Source organism: Watersipora subatra, chromosome 9 (assembly GCF_963576615.1).
Source record: "Watersipora subatra chromosome 9, tzWatSuba1.1, whole genome shotgun sequence".
Classification (NCBI taxonomy): Eukaryota; Metazoa; Bryozoa; class Gymnolaemata; order Cheilostomatida; family Watersiporidae; genus Watersipora; species Watersipora subatra.
In genome coordinates this window covers 32,723,171-32,748,102 of record NC_088716.1, presented here as the reverse complement: position 1 = coordinate 32,748,102, position 24,932 = coordinate 32,723,171, and the positions used below count along the sequence as shown (strand labels likewise).

Sequence of the window (24,932 nt, the reverse complement as noted above, 5' to 3'; positions counted from 1 at the left end):
CAAATAGCAAAGCTTAAAAGTTTTGCTCGGCTAAAACGATAGTTTGGACGCTAATATTAAGTAGTTCAGCAGAGCAAAAATAGAGTTCAAGTCAGCAGACACTTTGGAAGGTATTGAACAGCTAGAAGAAGATAAAATTGTTCCATACAAAAGTAGCAATCAGAACGCAAACTTCGAGCAAATGGTGCAAATATTTTGATTTCAAAAATGTTAATTTTTGTCTCTGCATGTATTATAATTATGGCTTGTTTATGTCACTTGCTTTTGAATGTATATTTGTAGCATTTGATAGATTATTATATACTTATAAACTTGCAGGTTTATAGCATATTATTTGATAGCATCATTGCTTACTATAGATCGAAAGAGGTGGCGTTCAAATAGAGGTGGTGTTCAATTAGATGTTTTATGGTAGTTTAGAAAAATCTTGGAACAGATTAGGCCACTTACATGTCTTTTTTCTGTTCTGTAATGTAAATTACCTATAACGTAAATTTACCTGGAACAGATGGATTATTTACATTGTAGCAGTGCCTACTGTATTGTTCTGACTGTTATGAAGAAATGATGTTGATAAGCAACCTCTCTTTTTTCTTTTTCTTCATCCCACCCCTCGCTTTTTTCTTCATCCTACCCCTCGCCCCTCCCCTTTTTCTTCATCCTACCCCCTCACACCCTCCCTTATTCTTCATCCTACCCCTCGCCCCTCCCCTCTTCATCCTACCCCTCGCCCCCTCCCCTTTTTCTTCATCCTGCCCCTCGCCCCTCCCCTTTTTTTTCAGCCTACCCCTCGACCCTCCCCTTTTTCTCTCCCACCCTGTCTCCTCTCTCGCCCTTTATCTTTTTCTCCCCTTTTTCGTTCCCTCTCTTTCTCCCCTCTCTCTCTCTCCTGTTTCTCCTCTAAATTGCTAATCTACGTAAAATCAAAATCTACGGAAAATTTGTTTATCGTTTAGTATAAAATTACTTAGCAAGAATTCTGTAATAAATAGTTTTCTTAGAATATAATTGTCTTCACCTTCAGTAAAAAAATCTGATAGAACATAGGTGTTAAAACACATAAGAAATTCAATACTACTAAGTCATCTGGAGACATAATAAAGTGTAAGAACCTAGTCTCCAAAATAGTCAACAATCAGTGAAGCATTACATCGTAGTATTACAAACCTTGGCGTTAAGCATAAATGACTTCTCTTTTTCCAATGATTCCAGTTTCATCTCTAAAGTCAAAATATCTCTTTGCTGCTGTCTGACAGTTCTTGAAAGTTCAATGAATTCTTCTATATGAAATAGATCAACATATTTCTTGGAATAAATGTGGCAGCCGAAAAGAGCCAAAGAATAGGACATAATTGAAGTTCTAGAAACAGAAATGAAATGGTGCCACCATATTTAGCTATAGTCTTGTCTTAGATTATAATCCCAAATTTTAAACCATGGCCTCATTTCCTGGACAACAAAATAAAAAGCATGATTATAAGTCTTAGATCATAGACTCAAGTCCTAAACCTTAATCCCAAGTCTCGTAACAAAACCTCAAGTTTCAAATCATAACCAGTCTTAAACCATAACTGTCACGTACAACTTTTATCGTATTTACGAGGTAAATCACACACGCTGATTCGGATTTTGTACTCAAAATAAAGATTGGTCCACTAACTTTCAGAGTAATGAAGGCTTTTTTTACAGCGTTTTAATATCAGTCTCGAAAACAACACGATCAGCATTACAAGCTCCGCCCATAAATATGTGAGGAACCCTAGCTTTTTCAGGAACGGAAGTTAGGGATATTTAGTCCGATTTAGAATAATAGAGATAGGTGTCTTAAAACCCATTATTATCTAAATCCAGCCTGTAAAATAATCTGTCTTTTATGAAAGGTAAATGAACTACTTAAAATTGCTCATAGCTTGTTACATCATGTTTAAATAGGCTGAAAGCTGAGAAAAATGAGCTCAAAAAGGGCGGTTTTATCACAAGCTAGCGTTGTTATCGCGATGTTTTGAGCTCATTTTTAAATATGCAATGTTAAATAGCTTATCTACCTTTCAGAAAAGACAGATTATTTTTAAGGTCGAATTTAGATAATAATGGATTTTAAAACATTCATCTCTATTATTCTAAATCGGTCTAAACATTTTAACTTCCGTTCCTGAAAAAGCTAGGTTTCGTCACATATTTATGGGCGGAGCTTGTAATGCCGATCGTGTTGTTTTCGAGACCGATATTAAAACGCTGTAAAAAGCCTTCATTACTTTGAAAGTTAGTGGACCAATCTTTATTTTGAGTACAAAATCCGAATCAGCGTGTCTGATTTACCTAGTAAATACGATAAAAGTTGTACGTGACAGTTATGGTTTAAACTATAATACCAAGTCTTAGACTAACTGACCCAAGCGTTAGGCCATACATAGCCTCTAGTCGAAGATCATATGCCAAGCCTAACGCCACAACCTCGAGTCTTGGACTATGACCTCATGCTAGATGCTAACCTCAAGCCAATATAGTTATGCTATATTTCAATATAAGTTCAATTTATATCTTACACTCTATAACACTTGAATGAAACTTGTCTGAATGGAATTTTTCTAAAGCACAATTAACAAAACCTCATAATTACATAACTCGAAAACATTTGACAGAATGATGCGCTCACAATTTGTTATATAAAACTGGAAAATATTCAACTCTCCTGTCATTAAGTAAGAATAAGTATGCCGAGTATCTATTAGGTCATTGAATTATGCTGGGAGACTGCCTCTTTCCTGTCCAGCTCTTGGTCAGAAATCAAAGACTTGAAGATGTTCACAGACTAATGTCTCTTGCATGAGCTATGTATTTTGTAAATGGACTACAGTAGACGTTACTTTAACGTAAACTACCTGTTCCAAGAACGTTTACGTTATAGGGAATTTACATTGTGAGAACAGTAAAATACATGTAAATTGCCTAATCCGTTCCAAGATCTTTTCAAACTCACCCCTTTTGCAATGCTGGAAGGAAAATCTTCACTTAACTTTTTTGATTTGTGAGCTGCACTGTAACTGCAGAATTATTGGTTTGTATAAACAACTTTTCTCCTTTTTATGATCAATCTCACTAGTTTTATAAACCATGATTGCGGCAAATTTACAACAAGTTAATAGGGACTGCACATTTTCGACGTTCATTTACAACGATTTGCTTATTTTTTCTGAACAGCAGTCTATTCTGGAAAGTATGACTAATAACAAATATTTCTTACGTCTACAATAAGATAAAACAACAAAATCTTTTTATTATAAAAAGCAGTTCTACCTGTTCGGTGTCTATCCCTAACCAAGAGTCAAGGTTAAGATAAAGATAATTTTTTGACGATACTCCAACTCGTGGTAGACCGGCGCTGTAACACCTGAACCAATTGATCGCCTTTGTATTTATCAATGATGCGCAGCTATTTCATTTGCCATTTTGTTGACACATTTAACGATTTACAACAACAAACTAGAATGTCACGAACGTTATATATAACGATATTCAGAAGGTGTCTTTTCTCTTGCGATTCCGGTGAAATAAACTAACAATCAGATCGAATTTGAGAACTCGCCCGATTTGACACTTTACGTTATATGGAATTGTTTACGTTGTAGGAAGCAAAAACGTCACAGAAAGTTTTTACGTTACCTGGAATTTACATTATAGGAGGTATATTTTATAGGAGCGTCTACTGTATAACCCATTAGGCCTGGTTCAGACCAATGTCGTATGTATAGTGTGCAAGGTTCTGTGTCCTGCTATGCAAACTTATGCAGGTGTGCGATTGATGTAAAGCAAATAGCTATAAAATCGCAAGGTGGCTCAACTAAGTCGCGCATGTACTCCACAAGAGCATTGTCCTGCGCAGTCGTGTGTAGTTGTAGGTTCGCTACGCTAGGCTGAGATGTGGAATCGAATCTAAGTTGAATCGAGTGAGCTGCGTAATTTCCCTCTACCGCAAAAAAGATAAATCAAGGACTTAGTTTAGTAACAACGTAAGGTCTTTGCTTTCACGCGTTGGTTTTAGTTATTATATCTCCTATGAACATGGAAGATTTAGCCACTAGTGATGACATACTATGTATGGAAGAATTATGGAAATATTAAGTTTTATATGGCACAGGCATTCAACAATACAAAAACAAAAAACAATGCCTGGTCGCATATTTCTTTCAAGTTCAACGATTGAGGATTTATTTAATTTTTTTATAACAATACGCAGCAATTCGTCTTTTTGTCTGTTGCAAAGCGGCATATTTAAAGGTTGATTTGCAAGAAAACTTACATTACAATTACCGTAAAACCTCTAATTGAACGCCACCTCTATTTGAACGCTATCTCCATTTGACCACCACTGACATTACTTGATCTTTACAAGCCCATAATATCAACTGACCAGTAGATGTGTCCACAAAATCGTATTAATAATCGTTTATATCAATAACAATTAATTCCCCCGTTGTCCAATTCCAAAGCTTTTCATTTTTTTGTTACAACTTTGTAGGAAACACCATACCAATAATCAATAACGATCTCAGGCTAGTAGTAGTTCTCTATTTAACGCGGTCTTTCTACTTTCAAGTAGCCTAAATAAGTGAAAAATGGCATGAATTTACGATGGTAGTTGAACTTTCAAAGCAACGCTATAGAAATAATTACTGTCTCAGGCTAATAGCGGTTCCTTGTTTAACGCGGTCCTGATACTTCGAAGTACATGTACATATATAAAAGCAGCTAAACTTACGATGGTAGATGGAACTTTAAAAGCAACGCCATAAAAATAACTACTAACTGTCTCAAGCTAATAGTAGTTCCTTGTTTAACGTTGTCCTAATACTTCGAAGGAGATGCGTATAAAAACGGTTCGCAAGTTTTGGACCGAGGGTTACGTTTGCTGAGCTTACTTTTATTGTGCTAAATGCAGCGCGTAAAAGTTCTGCTCTGCCAAACATTGTTTGGATGCTAATATCAACTAGTTTAGAAGAGCAGAAGAAAAGTTCAGGCCAGAAGATATTGTGGAAGGTATTGGACAATTAGAAGATGTTTATTCCATCGAAAGCAACAATCAGAATGTAGCTATCAAAGCGAGCAAACGATGGAAATATTTTGGTTATAAAAACGTTAATTTTTGTTTCTGCATGGTAATATAAGTATGATTCGTTTATGTCACTTGTTCATGAATATACATTTGTGTCATTTGATAGATTATTATTGTGCGGACTTATATATAGACTTACAAATATGCAGATTTATAGCATCCCATTTAATAGCATTCTTGCAGCTATCCTTAGGCGGCTTACACTGGATCGATACTCATAACTCCACTTCTATTGCGCATAAAAAGTTAGTTTTGGCTGTAAAATGTAGCAAACATCAGTGAGTGCAACGAGTCTTTATTCAGCAATGTTAAATATAGATACAAAATTTAAAATTTTTTTTCAATTTAGAATGAAATAAAAAATGGAAATGCCAACAAATTGTAAAGAAGAACATCGGCTATAATATCATCGCAGGTCAATTGCAAGCAAGAGATATCAACTGGTAGAGATATTTCTCGGTTTCTTGATGCACATTTTAGTGTAAACTAGAGGTAAGTTAGCAGTTTTATTGCGTTCAAAATTTTTAATATCGCTCCACCAAAAAAAGAGAGCAAAATATAAGCGACATTCGCTTTGCCTGTATTAGGGCTAAATTTATCTTCTGAAAATTCTGACGAGCCTTTGAAAAATAGACTGCCAGCCTCCATTTGAACGCCGCATCCAATTGACCACTATTATAGAGAGGTTGAAAAATACAGCGCCATGGCATTCAATTAGAGGTTTTACGGTATTTGGTATCAAAAGGTTCACCATGTCTTGCTCTGCTGTGTTGTAGGTTCAAAATATGTGGAATATGATTATAAGCTCTTAAAAGCTCAAAGATGAACAATTAATAAAGACGGCCGTAGGTTGGAATCTCTTTATTTTGATGACGTACTCAATTCGACGTGGTTATTGTTTTGACACGTGATGTTATCACGTAAAATGAAAGGCCAATAAAAGGCTCAATATAATGCTTTTCGTAGCCCTAGTTTATGACAAACATTTCGAGTTCTACCGGAAAGCCCATATCAAATATAGATGCTCGCTACTGTACAGCTTCGTTTCAGCTTGGTCCAATCATCTAATCATAATCTGATCATGTGAACTCCATTTTCCGTTAAATAGCGCGAACAACTTCTGCAGCGTTTTTCGACCATCACAGGTGACTGGCAGGCTCCTCATGTTTATCAAAGGATAATATGCACCCCCTCGAGCTAAGGTTAAAAACTTAAACAGATTTTTAGGCTTGGTTTTGAGATATCAGTGCTCGAAGTGACAGCATTACAATAATAATGAAATAGATGCGTAAGGACAATAGACATGATTTTATTGAAGTATATTTGTGAAAATATTTCAACGAATGAGGTTGCATGAAAGTGTAAACAAAAGCACATCGTCACATTTGAGTCGTTTTGAGAAAGATTTCAACCTACGGCGTTTTCAAGATGACTGCGATTAACTGTTCGTTTTGAGCTTTTAAGAGCTTGTAATCACATTTCCACATATTTTGTACCTACAACACAGCAGTGTAAGACACGGTAAACCTTTCGATACCAAATAACTGTAAGTTTAGATTTTTTGCATGTCAACCTTTAATGGATTTGTATGGCAGTAGATCCTAGTAATGATGTCACGTGATTTCTTGAAACTGGCCAAAGTGCAATTCTCGCGAAGTCATGCACTTTGCAAATTGCTGTATTGCAAATAATTGAGGACCCAACCGTTTGTGCAAGACGCTTGATTGATTATTCAAAAATATTGGTCTGAACTAGGCCTAAGGTATGGTTATACGTGCCGATTTTTTCGTTGGCTCTGACCAAAACCACGAAATGAATGAACAGAACAAAATTATTCAGCCGAAATTTACAGAATTGTCAGAGCTGGGCATGCAATGAAATCTCTGACAAAACGCTTTCAATTGGCTAAACAAATTATTAGCGAGCACGATTCAAGCAGCTTTTGCAATTTATGTAGTCTGAGGCACATAACGCGACACGCAAGAAAAATACTAACACAATTCGCCTTAGTAAATATGATGCAACTGACTTGATTGCGCTAAAGATGGAAACTTTTGCTGCTAAAAAGAAACGGAACTGTTGCTGCTAGAAAGAAATTGTTATTGTTAAAAAAGAAACGATTCGTAGCCATAGTGTCCGAACGATAAAAAAAACAACAATAGCGCAATCTAAGCAGTTGCATCGTATGTACTATGTTGAATTGCACTGGTACTTTTATTGTGTGTCGTAATACGTGTCTTGGACTATACCGATTGCGGAATCTGCTAAAGTCGCGCTCGCTAATAATTTGTTTAGCCAACTAAAAGCGTTTCGTCGACGATTTAGGTATGCAGCATTTCACCGATCTTATATCGGTGACTGAGACAAAGCAGTTTTTGTTGAAATTATTCAGCCTATAGCTCATGGTTTTTTGCATTGTGTCGCTAGCATCTCATTTTATGCTCATTAGTGCATTATGCTATACTCTGGATATAGTTACCCTTTGACCTTTCCTACATTCTCTGTTTTTTGCCCTTGTGAATGACAACGCTGCCTGACCTATATTCTTAGTCAGTTGCTTGCTAACTTCTATATCAATAAAACGCACATCTATTATAAAGGAACTTCAACAGGTTATGGGCCCAGACACTGCACACACTGTACTCTGATATCGATATTCTGAATCCAGAATGGCTGAGGAAAGGTGGACAGTTGAGAGGCTAAACAGTAACAATTACACAACGTGGAAATTTAGACTGAAACATCTACTCATCGCTAAAGACTTGTATGGATACGTTGACGGCAGCATAAAAGAACCTGATAGCACAGCGGAGCAAGGTGTCAAGGATGGATACACGAAGAAGTTCAACCAGGCTATGTCAACAATAGTACTAGCAGTCAGTGATGAACTTCTATATCTGATCACAGAATGCACAACACCTAAGCTTGCATGGGAGAAATTACAAGCTCACTTTGAAAGGGACACCCTAGCAAATAAACTCTATCTCAAGAAAAGATATTTTAGAACTGTTATGAAAGAAGGAACACTAATCGAGCAACATATAAAGTACATGAAGGAGCTAACAGATAAGCTTGGCGCAATCAAAGCTCCGATATCTGAGGAGGATCAAGTGGTTACACTGCTAGGAAGCTTACCTGAAAGCTACTCAACCTTAGTAACAGCCTTAGAAGCTCGCGTAGACGACTTATCGCTAACTAGTGTACAGCAAGCACTCTTGAACGAAGAGCAACGTCGAGAGAAAAATCTGCCTACCACTACGAATGATCTTGATGCTAGAAGACAGACTACTCCTGATGTCGCCCTGACAGCAGGTAGATATGGCAGAAAATTGAGTCTCACTTGTTACGAATGTGGACAACTTGGGCACATTAGACGTAATTGCTCAAGGCTAACCCAAAAATCGATCGGTCACAGAACTCAGGAACATAAGGCCAAACAAGCTGCGGTGAAGGATGACGATTTTGCCTTCATGATGAATGCTGGTAGCTGTGAACAGTCTGATACGGCCAAGCCTAATCGTTGGCTAATAGATTCAGGAGCTACTCGACACATGACTCCTGATAGGGTGAAATTCAAGAGCTACACCATGTACAGTACACCAGAGAAAGTTGCTCTTGGAGACGGTCATATAGTTGACGCTATTGGGGCAGGAAATGTAGAAGTTCTTGTCAAAACCAGTCGAAAGGTAACCAATTTATGCACCATACATGATGTTCTACATGTACCTGACCTGAAAGCTAATCTGTTTTCTGTGAGGTCTGCTGCAGAGAGAGATACCATGGTACAATTTGGTCATACGCGCTGTTGGCTAAAGAACAAACATGGCAAAGTCAAGGCTATGGGGACTTTGGTTGATAAACTGTACTACCTAGACACTGAAGCACCGAATCACAATGCTTCCGTTGCGCAAACTGACCTATGGCATCAACGCCTTTCTCATGCTGGTATGCAAACTATCCAACATGCTTACCGTAACAACCTAGTCTTAGGTGCTGATCTATCTAATGTGCATGCAAATATTTGTGAACCTTGCATCATGGGTAAAATGTCTCGCAAGCCTTTTAAATCTGTACCTGTAAGAAGTACTAGGCCTCTAGAGTTAGTACACTCAGATGTTTGTGGTCCAATGCAAAACGTATCAATAGGTGGCAGCCGATATTTTGTATCCTTCATTGATGACTATACCCGCTTTGTACATGTGTATTTTCTCAGAGAAAAATCTGATGTCTTTGACAGGTTTAGAGAATTTGAATCATTAGTGACCAACCAAACTGGGCTCAGGATTGGCACACTACGTAGTGACGGTGGTGGTGAATATGTCAATAGTGACTTTGAACAATATCTAGTGTTACAGGGTATACATCACGAACTGACCATTCGATATTCTCCTGAGCAAAATGGAGTGGCAGAACGGTACAATCGTACCATTTGCGAGTCAGGTCGGGCTATGCTAAATCAGTCTGGTCTACCTAAACGTTTTTGGGCAGAAGCAATCGCAACCGCCGTATATGTCAGGAATCGTCTACCTACGAGTAGCCTAGCCATGAAGACAACTCCGCACGAGATGTGGTATGGCAGGAAACCTGCAATTAGTCACCTAAAAGTGTTTGGATGTGTCTGCTATGCTCATATACCTGATCAACTTCGCCAAAAATTGGATGATAAGGCAGAGAGTATGGTATTCGTTGGATATAGCACAAGGTCTAAAGGCTACAGACTCTATGACCCTCGTACCATGAAGGTTGTCACCCGAAGAGATGTTCAATTTCACGAAAAAAGGTTTGACCTCCTAGATGAGCAGACAACTCCTAAGCCAGCTCAGAGTATAGATATAAATGTGACACCAACGCCGCCTACGCTCGATAGCTCCTTGGATAGAGTGACACATCAACTCCGACGTTCAGAACGGCATCACCAACCTCCTCAACGCTACGGAATTGATGAGTACGCAAGCAGTATTATACATCACTCTGCATGTTTAGCTGGAGAGATAATCGAACCATCAAGTTACGCGGATGCAATAAACAATCCTCAATCGAGCCATTGGCTAGATGCAGCTAGATCTGAGTACCAGGCACTGATGGAAAATGAAACATGGTCATTAGTGGAGTTGCCCAAGAATCGCAAAGCCATTGGATGCAAGTGGGTGTTCAAAGCAAAATACACTGCCAGTGGTGAGGTCGAGCGATTCAAGGGCCGGCTAGTAGCAAAAGGCTATGCACAGATGCCAGGTATTGACTATGAAGAAACCTATGCACCAGTCGTAAAATATTCCTCTTTGAGAACGCTCTTGTCCTATGCCATTGCTAACGAGATGGTGATACATCAAATGGATGTAGTTACTGCATTCCTAAACGGTAACCTTAATGAAGAACTGTACATGGCACAACCGGAAGGTTTTGTGAAACCAGGAGAGGAAAACTTGGTATGCCGACTCAACAAATCCATCTATGGTCTAAAACAGTCCCCGCGGTGCTGGAACATAGTGCTAGATACATTTCTCAAATCTCTGAACTTTACTCAATCAAATGCAGATCAGTGTGTATACATTCGCAACAATAATGAGCAGAAGACAATTATTGCAGTTTATGTAGATGACCTTGTCATCATTGCTAACCTGGAGAGTGATGTGAAGAAAGTCAAGACCGCACTTGCTAACAGATTTCAGATGAAAGACTTGGGAGAGCTTCACTACTGTTTAGGTATTAATGTTCTGCATCAAGGCAGCACTCTAAAGTTGTGTCAAAAAAGTTATGTTGAACAGATCCTTAGGAAATATGGTATGGAACATGCTAAACCTGTTGCAACACCAGCGGCCACTGATGTTCGACTGCAAAGGGATGATGGAAGCAAACCTGTAGATCCTGTCAGTTACCAATCTATTGTAGGGAGTCTTTTGTACGCCTCTATAGCTACTCGACCAGATATAGCACATTCTGTGGGAGTGTTATCAAAATTCAACTCATGCCCTACAGAAACGCATTTGACAGCCGCCAAACGTGTACTCCGATATTTGAAAAACACTGCTGATTATGGAATGACTTACCACAAGTCAAAAGGTGAAATTGAAGGCTTCTCAGATGCAAGCTGGGGTGATGACTATGATAATCGTCGCTCTACATCTGGGTATGTATTCATGAACAATGGTGGGAGTATTAGCTGGATGAGCAAACAACAAAGCACAGTGGCACTGTCAACAGCTGAGTCCGAGTACATAGCATTATTTAATGCTACTAAAGAAGCTGTGTGGTTACGCCATCTGCACAGAGATGTTACACAAACAACTTCTGCACCCACAATTATTCAAGTTGACAATCAGTCAGCAATATCCATCGCCAATTTTGCCAAAAACAATAAGCGTACCAAACACATGGACATAAAATTTCATTACACTCGCGAAGCGATAGCCGACAAATCCATTGCTACAACGTATTGCCCGACTGCGAATATGTTAGCAGACATATTTACCAAGCCTTTAGCCAAGGACAGATTCATTTATCTCCGAGCCCAGTTAGGTATTTCAGTCTAATGTGCTCGTCTATTACCGTGTTTATTATGTCTATATGTAGGCCTATGTACATTTGGTAGTCATTTACTTCTGTGTCGCAAAAAATGCATGATCTATGTGGGAGTGTTGAAATTATTCAGCCTATAGCTCATGGTTTTTTGCATTGTGTCGCTAGCATCTCATTTTATGCTCATTAGTGCATTATGCTATACTCTGGATATAGTTACCCTTTGACCTTTCCTACATTCTCTGTTTTTTGCCCTTGTGAATGACAACGCTGCCTGACCTATATTCTTAGTCAGTTGCTTGCTAACTTCTATATCAATAAAACGCACATCTATTATAAAGGAACTTCAACAGTTTTTACAACCAATTTGCGCTTTATGTCAAACAGATTTTACAGGTGCCGAAGCACCTCCGACAAATCGTTCTCGTTTAAATGCACAATAAGGAGAGTAAGAAGCAGCCTGGCCACTGACCACAAACACTTACCCTGATTTTTAACGTTGCATACGCTCTTTGTCGGAATACCAATCAATTGTTCACAAACTGTCTTTGACTGGTTGGACAGTCGTTTAACACTCTTAGTTTCCAGAAAAGCTTCAACCTTTCTTTGCATACCTTCCAGTTTTTCTAAGTGTTTCTGGTAAAAATGTATTTGTGTCTCCAATTTGTCATTCAAGAGGTTCTGTTCTGCCCGCTCTGCGCATATAAGAATAGACTGGGGTTAAGATGATCTTCACCAACTGACTATCAGTTTCAGAGTTTGACCTATAGTTTGACCTATAGTTTGACCTATAGATTGACCTATAGAGAGACTATAGCAATTATCGCACAGACAAATTCATAGAGTTTTAGATATTAAACATCACGTTCATTTGAATGATAGTCAAATGTAGACTTACGATCACATAAACATATAAAATGCAACACATGATGTCAATTTGACCAAATATTCAACTCGACACGGAGTAATTTCCAACATATCATGTTTAAAAGTTCTCGAGACGATGCACTTTAGTAAATCAGTGCATATAGTATAGGCCACACAATTGTTAATATAGTTTGGTTGTAAGGTGTTCAAAAAATATTAAATAATGCTTCATATCTTTGTTTGTTTACTCTGAAATCTGTTTACTCTGATCCTACGAAGAACAGAGTGAGTACTGATTAGTAGGAAGTGAGTACTGAGTAGTAGGAGTGATAAAACTGGGAAAAGCAAAGTTTTTGTAAAGGTAAAAAGAAAGTCACTAGCAAACAACTCTGAATCAGTTCTCTAAAGTATTAATGAAGCTGTCTAAATGTCATTTAGAGGAAGAATGTGAAAGTGATGGTAGATTAAACAGCTTAAAATGAGAGCACGAAAAGGTTGGATATGATAGTACAAGATCAAACGCATATAGTTTTATAAAACGCTGATATTTGTTTATATCTAATACTATATATGTTAAGTATTAGATATATGTACTAGTAGATATATTAGTATATGTTCATTGTTAAGTTTTGGGGTCGTAAAACAAATGAAACAAACTAAATTGTACAGTAGATGCTCCAATAACGTATACCTCCTATAACATAAATTCCACATAGCATAAAGAATTTATGTTTTATGAGTTTTTGCTCTGTACAACCTAAATAATTTCATACAACGTAAAGTGCAAGTTCTCATCTTTGATTCGAATAAGCGCATTTGTGGTTAGCCTTAAAAATATCGCTTTTCTTCTTGTCGCTTTTAAGAGAGAGAGAAAAAACAACGTATAGGATTATCTTTATTATATATCCTAGTACCACGGGGATAGATTTCGCTGGGAGAAATCGTCAGATGTGTCGATAAAGGACAGATAATAAGCTAAGTAGCTGCGCTATTATTCGGTGTCGTTGGTAGCATGCTACCGATTTGAATGTCACGAGTTGGAGTATCATCAAAAGCTATCTTTCATCATAACCTTGAACCTTTCCAATGGGTAGACGAATGGACAGACAGACAATAGACAGACAGACCGCTCTTATAGTAAGTTATATTCTTGTTTTACATTATTTTAGACATATAAAACATTTTTATTGTTTGCCTTTTTGAAAAATAGACCTTGCTGTCCAAATTAAAAACACAGTCGAGGTTAATTGACATTGAAGGAGTGTGTTCTCCTTGACCCATTGAAAAATTACAGCTATCATGAACCATGAATTGAGTGGAAGTTATAAGAACGACAAATTATCGATTTAAACCAAGAATACTACAGTTACCATATAGTCATTAAATTAAAAAGGTAAGTCTAGTCGTTTTCTATTTTCTAACGACTAAAGGAAAGTTCGGGAAAATCTTGGAGTAGAGCAATTTACAAGTAATTTTACTGTTTGTATAACATAAATTCTCTCTAATGTAAACTTTCTTGGAACGGATTGTTTACGTTGCAGGAGCGCCTACTGTACTCTAGTGCAAATGTTTGCTCCACTATACATACAGTATACACGTTCTATATACATACATACCGCTATACATACAGTATTAGCATGAGGAAATATTGGAATGGACTAACTTTTAATGTTGAGACTCGAGAGTATAAAAATATATAATAAAAAGTATGAGTAGAATATCACAGACTGTCTTATTCCTTATTGGTAATCGGTTACTCAACACGGCAAATAATTATATAATTACACCAATCAGCTAGTGCGTACATCTTGTGGAGCGCGCTAAAGACAAAAGCTGTTAGTACCTTCATGTACCTTCTCCACTGACTTTCGCAACTGTTCAATACCATCATCCTTTAGTAAAACTACGGCGTGAGCAAGAGTAATCTCCTTCTTTCTTTTCAGTTCCCTCCTCCGTTCTGCATTTTAGGCATCAACAAGAACTTTAACCATGCATTTCAATTTCAGCTAAAAAGTGGCTAAACAATACATTAGAAATCAGCTTTCTTTTGTCTTGATAAGGCAATTCCTTCTTAGCTTTACATCTTGGCTACAGTTCACCCTCAGGATAACATTTTGATCCGTTCTATGGTTGGCATCGCATAATGAAATAAAAAATTATTCACTATGCGATGTCTGTAGGGGTATAGAAACCATACTAATTATATAATGCAAACATCTCCTGGTAAAAATCGGCAAAATTTTATGTTAGATATGTTTTAATTTTATATAATTTTAAAACTTATCAACAAAATAGTAGGTTAACATTAGTAATTATAGTTACCTACAGTAACTTTATTATATTTAGTGAATTTATTGGTTATAATCTGCATTAAAATGTAACGTTACAAAATGCTATGAGTAGTCCTACGTACCGTAGAAAGTTTCTACCTTCAAGACAGATGAACGTATAGCATAAACTTTGAATACACTTGAAATAAGTTTAGCTTACTAAACATACATTTGAGGCTAAGTTTTAGTATGTATTTTTAGCTATTTTACTGAACTTCAACTTTTATATTACTAAAGTTTTATCGATGATCAGTCTCTGTCTTCACTTTCCCTATAACTTTTAGCAAACCTGTTTAAAACATTTTTCAACCGAATTATTTCATTTTAATTCGACCAGAAAACCCTAACGACAGTGTTTTTGTAATGAAGTGAAAATTTGTTAGCAGTTTAAGAGAAGTTGTCTGACCACTGACCTTCTGTAAGGAGGGATCACTACTCCAGCGTTGCTACTAATGTCAAAGAGAAAATATTACGATATTACGGCAGATCGTCATAAAATGCTCATAATGGCTTACCAGATGCATTTTAAGCAATATCTCAACAAACCAGTGATTTTCTTTATAAGTTTAAATTTATTTCAAGTTATTACAAGTCGACGTTTTTTTAAGCATGTGTGAATATGACTCTTGACAATTTCGAATAGATTTTAAAGTGTTTTTAGCTAGTTTTAATACATTTTGGACCAATTTTGACCCTTATGCATTTTTCTAGTTTGTTGAGATTTTTGTCAAACTAGAAAAAATGTGAGGGTAAAATTGGTCCAAAATCTATTAAAACTAGCTAAAATTGTCAGAATTGTTAAAATTCACACACGCTTGAAAAAAAACTGCTGCTGTATTAGCTTGAAAATAATTTAAACTTGGAAAGAAAATCACTGGTTTGTTTAGATATTACTTAAATTGCATCTGGTAAGCCATTGTGAGCAATTTTATGATGATTTGGCATGATTTTAGCCATCATACAGCGCCACGCAATTCATCACGCGCTTTACTAAACCCGACATAATTGTATTGCGAGTATTGCTGAACCGAGAGAAATCGGCCATCTTGTCTCGTTCAGGCGTTGCGAAAATATTTTCGACAAACAACTTTTTGGCGTCTTTATTATTTTGATGTACGCTATAAGCCCACCGATTGCCAAACTTGAACTCGGCCGAAAATTTTGTTGCATTTGTGTGGTGAAATAAGATTCATATGGTGAAGTGAACAAATTATCATGTTCCATTTCGTAAGGTGAAAAAATCGTATATTAGAGTAATCGTATCCTGAGGATGCACTGTATCTTCATGTACAATTACATTCAAGCCTTGAGAAACATATCCCTGTAGCAAATAGATTTTTCAATATCGGGGGTAAAATTTGAGTGAATCTTTGACTCTTAAAACCAAAGTAATTTCTAGCGCAAAGCCTTCAAAGTTTTACCAAAGAGTAGAGGTGGAACGAGACAGGTTTTTTAAGTTTGAGGCGAGACTCGAGACACTGTCTTGTAAAGATTCGAGACTCGAAACACGAGACAGTAAAATAGCGAGCATTTGGTGATGATTTCACTACACAAGGACTAGCGTACTTGATATATAAAATTGATAATCCTTTTTTTAAATTAAATTTTCTCCTGGTGTAAACGACTTAAATACAACATTTTAATAGTGATATGCATGTACAATGTATGTTTTGTAAACAAAAGTGATACAAACAGCTCTAAAATAGCGAAGTTATATATTTCTAAGAATTTTGAGCTTGAACGATAATAATTATTACTAGAAATTCCACTGTCATTCAGCCCATGACCAAAGTGATAATGGAAAAAAGATAGGGTACTGTTGGTTGTTGAAAAAGTAGTTCTCAGCAGGAATTGACAAAGTATAGTGTAAATGAGACTTGTTTGAAATAGAAATGTTCTAGAAATAGCTTAGAAAGCTTGGTTTAATACAATAATAAATCACACCTAATCACACAAACAATCACACCTAATCGACTACTATCTCAACCTGTTTTACAACGATAAAAAAAATATTAATTTAAGCTGTAGGCCTAACCTACGGTAATGCATGTATTTTACCAACAACGATAAGGAAATATGTTTATTATAACTCAGAAATGCAAAAGTAGAAGTAAAATGGCAAGCTACTGGGTACTATACACAACTAACAATATCAAGAAGTATCAAAAAGAATATCCAAACTTAGTAATAGTAATACAGTAATAATAGAAAACCAATGCACAATTTTGCAGCGATCTTTAACAGAAAGCAAGTATGAGCATTCAAGCGTCTGAAAGTTTTCTGCAAACTGGAGCAAAATAAAAAAAGGTTCTTGTCATAAAGGGGCGTTGTAGTTCAGCCCTAGCTTGTACATAAGTTGTAAAGAATTTCGGCTAACGTTTTAAATAATGAAGCCTTGGGTGATTAGACAAAAACATAAGCTGATAAACTGTGTACCACAATTTCATACCTATAAATCGGTCAACGCCTCAAACGGTTTACGTTTATTACAGAAACCTTCGAATAAATTCGATTACAAGTAAACAATGCCATAGACTGGTGAAATGTGCACGTTATTTTTTCGCAAAAAGCGCACGACTTGATCGTTATATTCTCTGTCGACCGCTGTTTCAATTTCCAGTCTTAACTTTTATTAAACCAGCTTTTCAAGCATTCTGTGGCAATTTTTGTCCAAATTAATCTGTCTATTTGTGTATAATCCGATCAGATGGGTAAGTTTTAAGATAATACCGACAGTTTACAAAAACTTGGTAACATATTTAAATAGGTTTAAATGTGTTTTGTATCGCTATTATACTTTAACGACTTTACAAAACAATGCTTAAACTTGTTGATGAAATTTCTAGACAAGGGTTCATCTCATTGTTGATGAATAATTTTCGTAAGTTGTGTGCACATGCATTTATCATAAAAACTCCCACACTTCGCTCCGCTCGTTTGGTCGTGGGATAAACATATTGCTTTGTACATGTATATTTTTACCATCTATTGAATAGGTCTTACTTTATATTGTAATGAAATGTGTAATGAAACTGATAGCCGCCAATCTACAAAGAAGTACTGCAACTAAATGAACACACGATAAAATTTCATTCTTATTGTTTCATTTATGTTAAGTTTTGTTTGTGTATTAACAGTAGTATGTGAACTATATTTAAATTGTACTCATGAAATTATATGATATACTGTTTATATTCTTATATTGAACTAACGATAATCTCATTGTTACCCAGAACACGGGGACTATGGTTGACGCGGCCTTTAGTTCGTTTCTCCGTGTCCGGGCAAGTTTTACTCGGAATTGGTTGTATATAAAAGAGGCTCGAATTTTATGAAGGGCAGTTGGTGTTTAGACACGATACGATAAAATACAGATATTTTACACGCAACAGTCTTATTTATTAAATCGGATTATCCGGAGGGTAATTAGATACGTCCCGATATCTGTTTTAAGGACACAGAACATGACTACAATATATTAACAGGGCCGTTGTCCAGACTACATGATTAGACTCGGTGGCCAACATGATCAATAACAAAAGGTTGTAACGGACCGGGTATAAGTTTAAAGGCAGTTGCCCGCAATCCATTACAATATATGGAGTCGTTGTTACCGCGAGAAGCCATGTTTTAACAGCCATTCACAGGCTCTCTAGTTCTATTTCCTGTCTCGAGTTTGGCAATAGTTAGGTCGAGACGAGATCGATCCGAGACAGGTCGATATTTGAGATGCCTCGTTTCACTTCTACTAAAGAGAGCAGGTTAGTGAATGGAAGTTACAGGGAAGAGGCAAGTAAAAATCAAAAAAACATGCGAAAATATAGGAAAAGTTACAAAAGTACATAAGTTAACATTTTTTATTAAGTTTCACCAAGTTCAAATTAAAATAAGTTGAATTGTGTTTATATACCACCATTTCCTCCTCTGAACCTTTGCATCATCTCACCCAGGAGTCGGCAACTCGCGGCTCCGGAGCCGTATGCTCTTTCATCCCTTCGCTGTGACTCCCTCTGACTTTGGATTTTTTCCTTTTTTACCATATGCAAAGTAATTCATAAAAATATACAAGTTTTATCACAAAATTTTGTAATATAATTTAAATAATTGTTCTTACGGTGATAAATCAAACATTGTCGCTTGTCATGCGTCAATATTTATGTTATATTATAATCATTATCAGTATTTTATTACATGATCATCATGTGGCTTTAACTTTAACATAAAAGTACAGAAAAACGTACTACCGGATTCGGGTGGAGGATCAGGCTGATCGCTACAAGATATCGATCGCTACGAGATACCTGCTGATATTATGTCAATGAACTGGGTTAAACAATTAGAGATCTAGCAAGGCATGTCAGCCACTCAGGTCCGCAAAATCGTCAACAACACACTACTGACAATCAACAACACTAATACAGGTAGTATTATCACTTATATCAATTTACGTACACGATTAACGAACACAATTAACGTACACTTTATATCAATTTATGCGCCAATAAAACCGCAACAATTATTTTATTGGTTTTTGCAAGTTTAATTTAGTTTTCTCAGCAGTTAAATCATTATACCGTAAACACACCTAAAACGTATACTTTCTATAACATAAATTCCAGATAATGTAAAAAATTTATGTGAAGTTCTTGCTTCCTACTACGTAAAAAATTCCATATAACGTAAAGCCGAGCATGTTTTCAAAATCAATTTGAATGTTGGTTTATTTTGCCGCACTCATGGAAGAAAAAGCGCCATGCGTTTAGCGTTATATCTATTATAGATAACTTTCGCGACATTCTAGTTCGTTGTAATAGATCATTAAATGTGTCGAGAAAAGGGATAGCTGCGCAACTGTTCATAAATAAAAAGGCGATCGAGTAGTGCAGGTGTTACAGCGTCAGTCTACCAATCATAATGTCACAAGTTGAAGTATCGTCGAAAATTATCTTTATTCTAACCTTGAACCCTGGATAGTGATAGGCGACGAACAGGTAGAACTGCTTTTTATAGTAAAACTATTTTGTTGTTTTGCCTTATTAAAGACGTACAAATATTTGTTATTAGCTTTACTTTGCAGAATAGACTTTGCTGTTTAGAAACGTAAGCAAATCGTTGTAAATAAACACCGAAAATGTGCAGTCCCTATTAACTTATTGTAAATTTACCATGGTCTATATAAATCATGGTCTATAAAACCAGTGTGATTGATCATAAAAAGAAGAAAAGTTGTTGATGTAAACCAATAATTCTGCATTTATAGTACAGTCCACAATTTAAAAGAATTAAAGGTTGACTTGCAACGAAATTCACATTACAGTTATTTGGTATCAAAAGATTCACCATGTCCTACTCTGCTGTGTTGCAGGTGCCAAATATGTGGAAATGGAATTACAAGCTCTTAAAAGCTCAAAAACGAACAGTTAATCGCCGCCATTACAATACTGCCGTAGATTAGAATCTCTTTCCAAAACGGCTCAAATGTGATGTAGTTGAACGAGATGGCTTCTGTTTACACTTTCATGCAACCTCATTCGTCGAAGTATTTTCACAAATACAGTATACTTCATGCATTCAATAAAACCATGTCTATTGTTCTTACGTATCTATTTCACCATCATTGTAATGCTGTTACTTTGAGCACTGATATTTCAAAACCTACCGGAAAAATTTGTTTAATTTTTTAACCTTAGCTCGAAGGAGTGCATATCATCCTCTGATAAACATGACGAGCCTGTTGGTCACCTGTGATAATCAAAAAATGCTGCAGAAATTATTCGCGCTGTTTGGCAAGAAGTTTGAGTCACATGATCAGATTACGACTAGATGATTAGACCAAGCCGAAACAAAACTGTAAATTAGCGAGTATCTATATTTGATACAGGCTTTTCGGTGGAATCCAAAGTGTTTGTCATAAACTAGTGCTACGAGAAGCTTTTGAGCCTTTTATTGGCCTTTCAATTGACGTGAGAACATTAAGTGTCAAAACAATAACCAAATGGATTGACTACATCAGAGAAATAAACTGATTCCAATTTACGGCAGTTTTGTGATGGCGGTGATTAACTGTTCGTTTTGAACTTTTAAGAACTTGTAATCACATTTCCACATATTTTGCACCTACAACACAGCAGAGTAAGACATGGTGAATCTTTTCATACTAAATAACTGTAATGTGAATTTTGTTGCAAGTCAACCTTTAAGTAAAGTTTTTCCTTTTTTCATGGCTATGGGGTGAGTTTGGAAAAATCTTGGAACGAATTAGGCAATTTACATGTATTTTACTGAACATAACATAAATCCCCTATAACATAAACGTTTCTGGAACAGATTATTTACGCTATAAGAGCCTCTGCTGTATATGCCACACCTTTCCGTTTTATTGCGTAAACATTTTATAAAAGCATTAAAAGCTAAACAAAAACGTTCCATGTAGTATTTATGTTTTTACATATCAAAGGGGGTTTATGGCTCCTACCGCGTTCTTGCCTGCGGAAAACGTGTCTAAATGGATTCTTGAGTGGAAAAGGTTGCCGAACCCTGATCTAGCTTTTACTGTCCATCCTTGGTTTTCTATTCCAGAAGACTGTTTGAAAAGCAAGTTGTTCGAATTGCAAAATAATTTTTCAATTACAAAAAAATTTTGTAATTGAATTACAACAGACTTATTAAAAGTCAAAAGGTCAGAGATTCAAAAACCAAGGATGGACCGTACTTCCATTCGTGTGTTGCTGAGGTTAAAGTAACAGCGCAAACATATACTTTTATTAATTTGTACTATATTAATCTTGTTTTTTCAAATATAGGTTGATTTTTAATACAGCTTGATATTGCGTGAGTGAAACAAAAATTAGTGAAGCGTAAGCGAAAATGAAAGTTTATTGTGCATTTTAGTGTTTAATAATAATATTAACTATAAATTTTAATTTATTATGCATGTATAACTACATATGCAACTTTAATTCTTTAGCCAGGTCCTAAGTTTAATACTGACATTAAAGGAAAAAGAAATGAACAAGCATTTTCTTTAGCGAAAACTAACTCACCATCTTCCAGTTGTAATCTTTTCTTCTCAGCATTTGCCTTAGCCATATACCTTCGTTCCTCTTCCAACAGTTCTTTCCTTTCTTTCTCTGGTAAATATATAAATATATATCATTGAGATGACTATATATAAATATATAGTCATCTCAATGATTGCCTACATCAACTGCAGCACTTCCAGAATGTTCTACAGCTCATGGCTGTCAAGGAAGAAAATTGTTCATGTTGTTGAGCTCTTGCAGCGCTGATAAGTTTTTCCCACGACCAAACAGAGCGAAGCGATTGGTTGGGAGATTTATGATAAATACACATGTGCACACAACTCCCGAAAATTATTCATCAACAATGAGACAAACCCTTGTATCAAAATTTCATCAACAAATTTAACCATCGTTTTGTAGACTCGTTAAAGTATAATAACGATACAAAACACATACACACCTATTTAAATATGTTACCAAGTCTTTGTACACCATCGTTATTATCTTAAACTTACCCATCTGATCGGATTATACACAAATAGACAGATATATTTGGACGAAAATCGTTATTAAAACTTGCCGAGCCTCACTTTTATATAAGTTAAGACCGGAAATTGAAATGCCTAGCGACAAAGAATAGAACGATTAAATCGTGCGCATTTTACGAAAAAATAACGTGCACTTTTCACCAGTCTATAGCATTGTCGAATTGCCGAAGGTTTCCGTGATTAACGTAGGAGTACTGAAATTGTTTCATTTTTGCCGATTTCAAATTAACTGACATTTCAGACACATTTGAGTACTTTGGTATTCTAACTGATGTCAAACGCAGTGTAAGTAAAGGAAATGACGATGATATTTTTTTCTAATGATTTTTATGAGATTACGATATTTAATTATAAGTTTGGATATTCTTCTTGATACTTCTTGATATTGTTAGCTATGACAATTTGAAATGTAAACAAAATTGCGCATTGGTTTTCTATTATTACTGTATTACTTTTACTAAGTTTGGATATTCTTTTTTATACTTTTTGATATTGTTAGCTATGAAGTTTTTAAATGTAAACAAAATTGTTCATTGGTTTTCTATTATTACTGTATTACTATATTAATAATATTGGTTATTCTAATAATATCAGTGCAATTTACTTCTAATATTGCATTTCTCCTATTGCAGGGGAAGAGATATAAACATATAATCTTCTCCTTTCATTATTGCCGTTTGTCATTACCAAACACTTTTATAAATAGAGTTTCTAAAAATCTATATAAATATCACCTCTTGATATTGTTAGCTATGACGTTTTGAAATGTAAACAAAATTGTGCATTGGTTTTATATTATTACTATATTAATAATATTGGTTATTCTAATAATATCAGTGCATTTTACTTCTAATATTGGCCAATATTGCATTTATCCTATTGCAGGGGGAGAGATATAAACATATAATCTTTTCTTTCATTATTACTGTTTGTTGTATATAATAACACCCACACCCAGTACATTACAGCTACCATTGTAGTTATCCTATTGCACTGCTGTGTCATTTGACTGCTAATATTGCATTTCTCAACCATCAGTACCCTTTCTTTTTTCCAATATCACTTAGTCAAGGGCTGTATGACAGTGGAATTTCTAGTTAATTATGATGATGTTGAGCAACTGAAAAGTGAAATAATTTTTATCTGTACAGCCCAGAGTATTCTACACATTTATCAACTATACACAATGCAAGCTTATATAAACTAATATTATTTAAAGAAATTTTAATGAGGTACTCTGCCAGCTCGTCCATCTCTGGTTGAACACTTCGCCAATTGCTGGAGGTATATGCAATGTTGGACAGCGTGTTCTTTTGCTTGCTATTATCCATTCAGACTATGGTCAATTTGCTCTTTAACAATAAAATAGTTGTCCATATTTGTCATGATTTCCATATTTGCCAGTAAAATGGGTACCTTGATTTTGGAGTTGCACTTCTTTAATCAGCTGAGGGAAATATTGTAGATTTTGCAATGCACCTTCAAGCAATCGAGTTTCTAACTCTTCACAATCCCACTCTCCACATCCTGGCATATCAAACCGAGTATTACCGGTAACTGAAACCTCCAGCGCTGCATACCCTATCAGAATCAGAAATTTCATATCTCAGAAAGATTTCTGTTTCTTATGAGCAACACAAGCAACTTTTACTAAGTTTCCATACAGTGATAGTAGCGACACATCTTTATATGGCGCTGCAACGCCATTATGGAAACAGCCGTGTCACTCTCATTCTGTCGTGATTCAGTGTCACTGTTTGGAAGCAAAACACCCGAGTGATGTGCTATCATTGTGTGATGAAAATGGTCTCAGCGACCTTCGCATTTCTGCTTGAGCATAGCTCTCGACATAAAGCATCGCACAAACATCATTCTACTGTAGCACTTTATGGAAACATGATCTGCTTGTCAGCCCATGATAGCGCTACACTATTTCAGAATAAAAACTTAGTATTTCAAATATCCATGAGTATGTTCAAACTAAAAAGGTTCTTGCTTGTAATTTGCTTGCTTACACTGAGCACCACAGTTGCTATTTAGATTATGATACAGTTTTGCAGCAATCACAAAAGCAAAGTAGAATTAAAAGAAACAGTACAAATATGGTAGTACAATATAATGATAGAAAACAAGCTTAGATATACGGGCACTCCATACTTAATGGTTACAGACAAACATATTTATTTCAATTACATGGTTTGCTTAATAATATATAATTCACGAGGTTCATGCTATGTAACTGTTTAATAGTTAGCGGCTGGGGCTGAAATCTGCCTTTTGGCATGACCTTGAGTGTTGCCCGTAACAAGGCAAGGCGATTGCAGGCAATGACTGTATATTACGCATGTATCTACTGCGTAAAGGTATGACCACAAGATGTAGTCGGAATCCACAGTTGAAGAGTGCTTTACAATCGAGAACTTACTGAACAAAAATCAATGTTGGACTGGATATCCTTCTGTCACCTCCCCTACCAAGAAGCTGAGTCTCCTTGAATCACGGTCCTTTTTAGTGTCATATTAATAAAAACATGCAC

The 24,932-nt window shown here is 36.0% G+C and overlaps 1 protein-coding gene across 1 annotated transcript in view; it reads right to left on the bottom strand.

The window, feature by feature from the left end:
• LOC137404245 (calponin homology domain-containing protein DDB_G0272472-like) overlaps positions 1-24,932 on the bottom strand; it is a 42,343-nt gene that overhangs the window by 2,750 nt on the left and 14,661 nt on the right. Inside the window, exons 3-7 of the mRNA XM_068090414.1 lie at positions 23,813-23,977; positions 21,870-21,956; positions 14,340-14,453; positions 12,115-12,324; positions 1,168-1,280 (exon numbers count right to left, since the gene is read on the bottom strand). Of these exons, the coding sequence (XP_067946515.1) occupies positions 1,168-1,280; positions 12,115-12,324; positions 14,340-14,453; positions 21,870-21,956; positions 23,813-23,977 (689 nt within the window). The remainder of the gene's footprint in view (positions 1-1,167; positions 1,281-12,114; positions 12,325-14,339; positions 14,454-21,869; positions 21,957-23,812; positions 23,978-24,932) is intronic.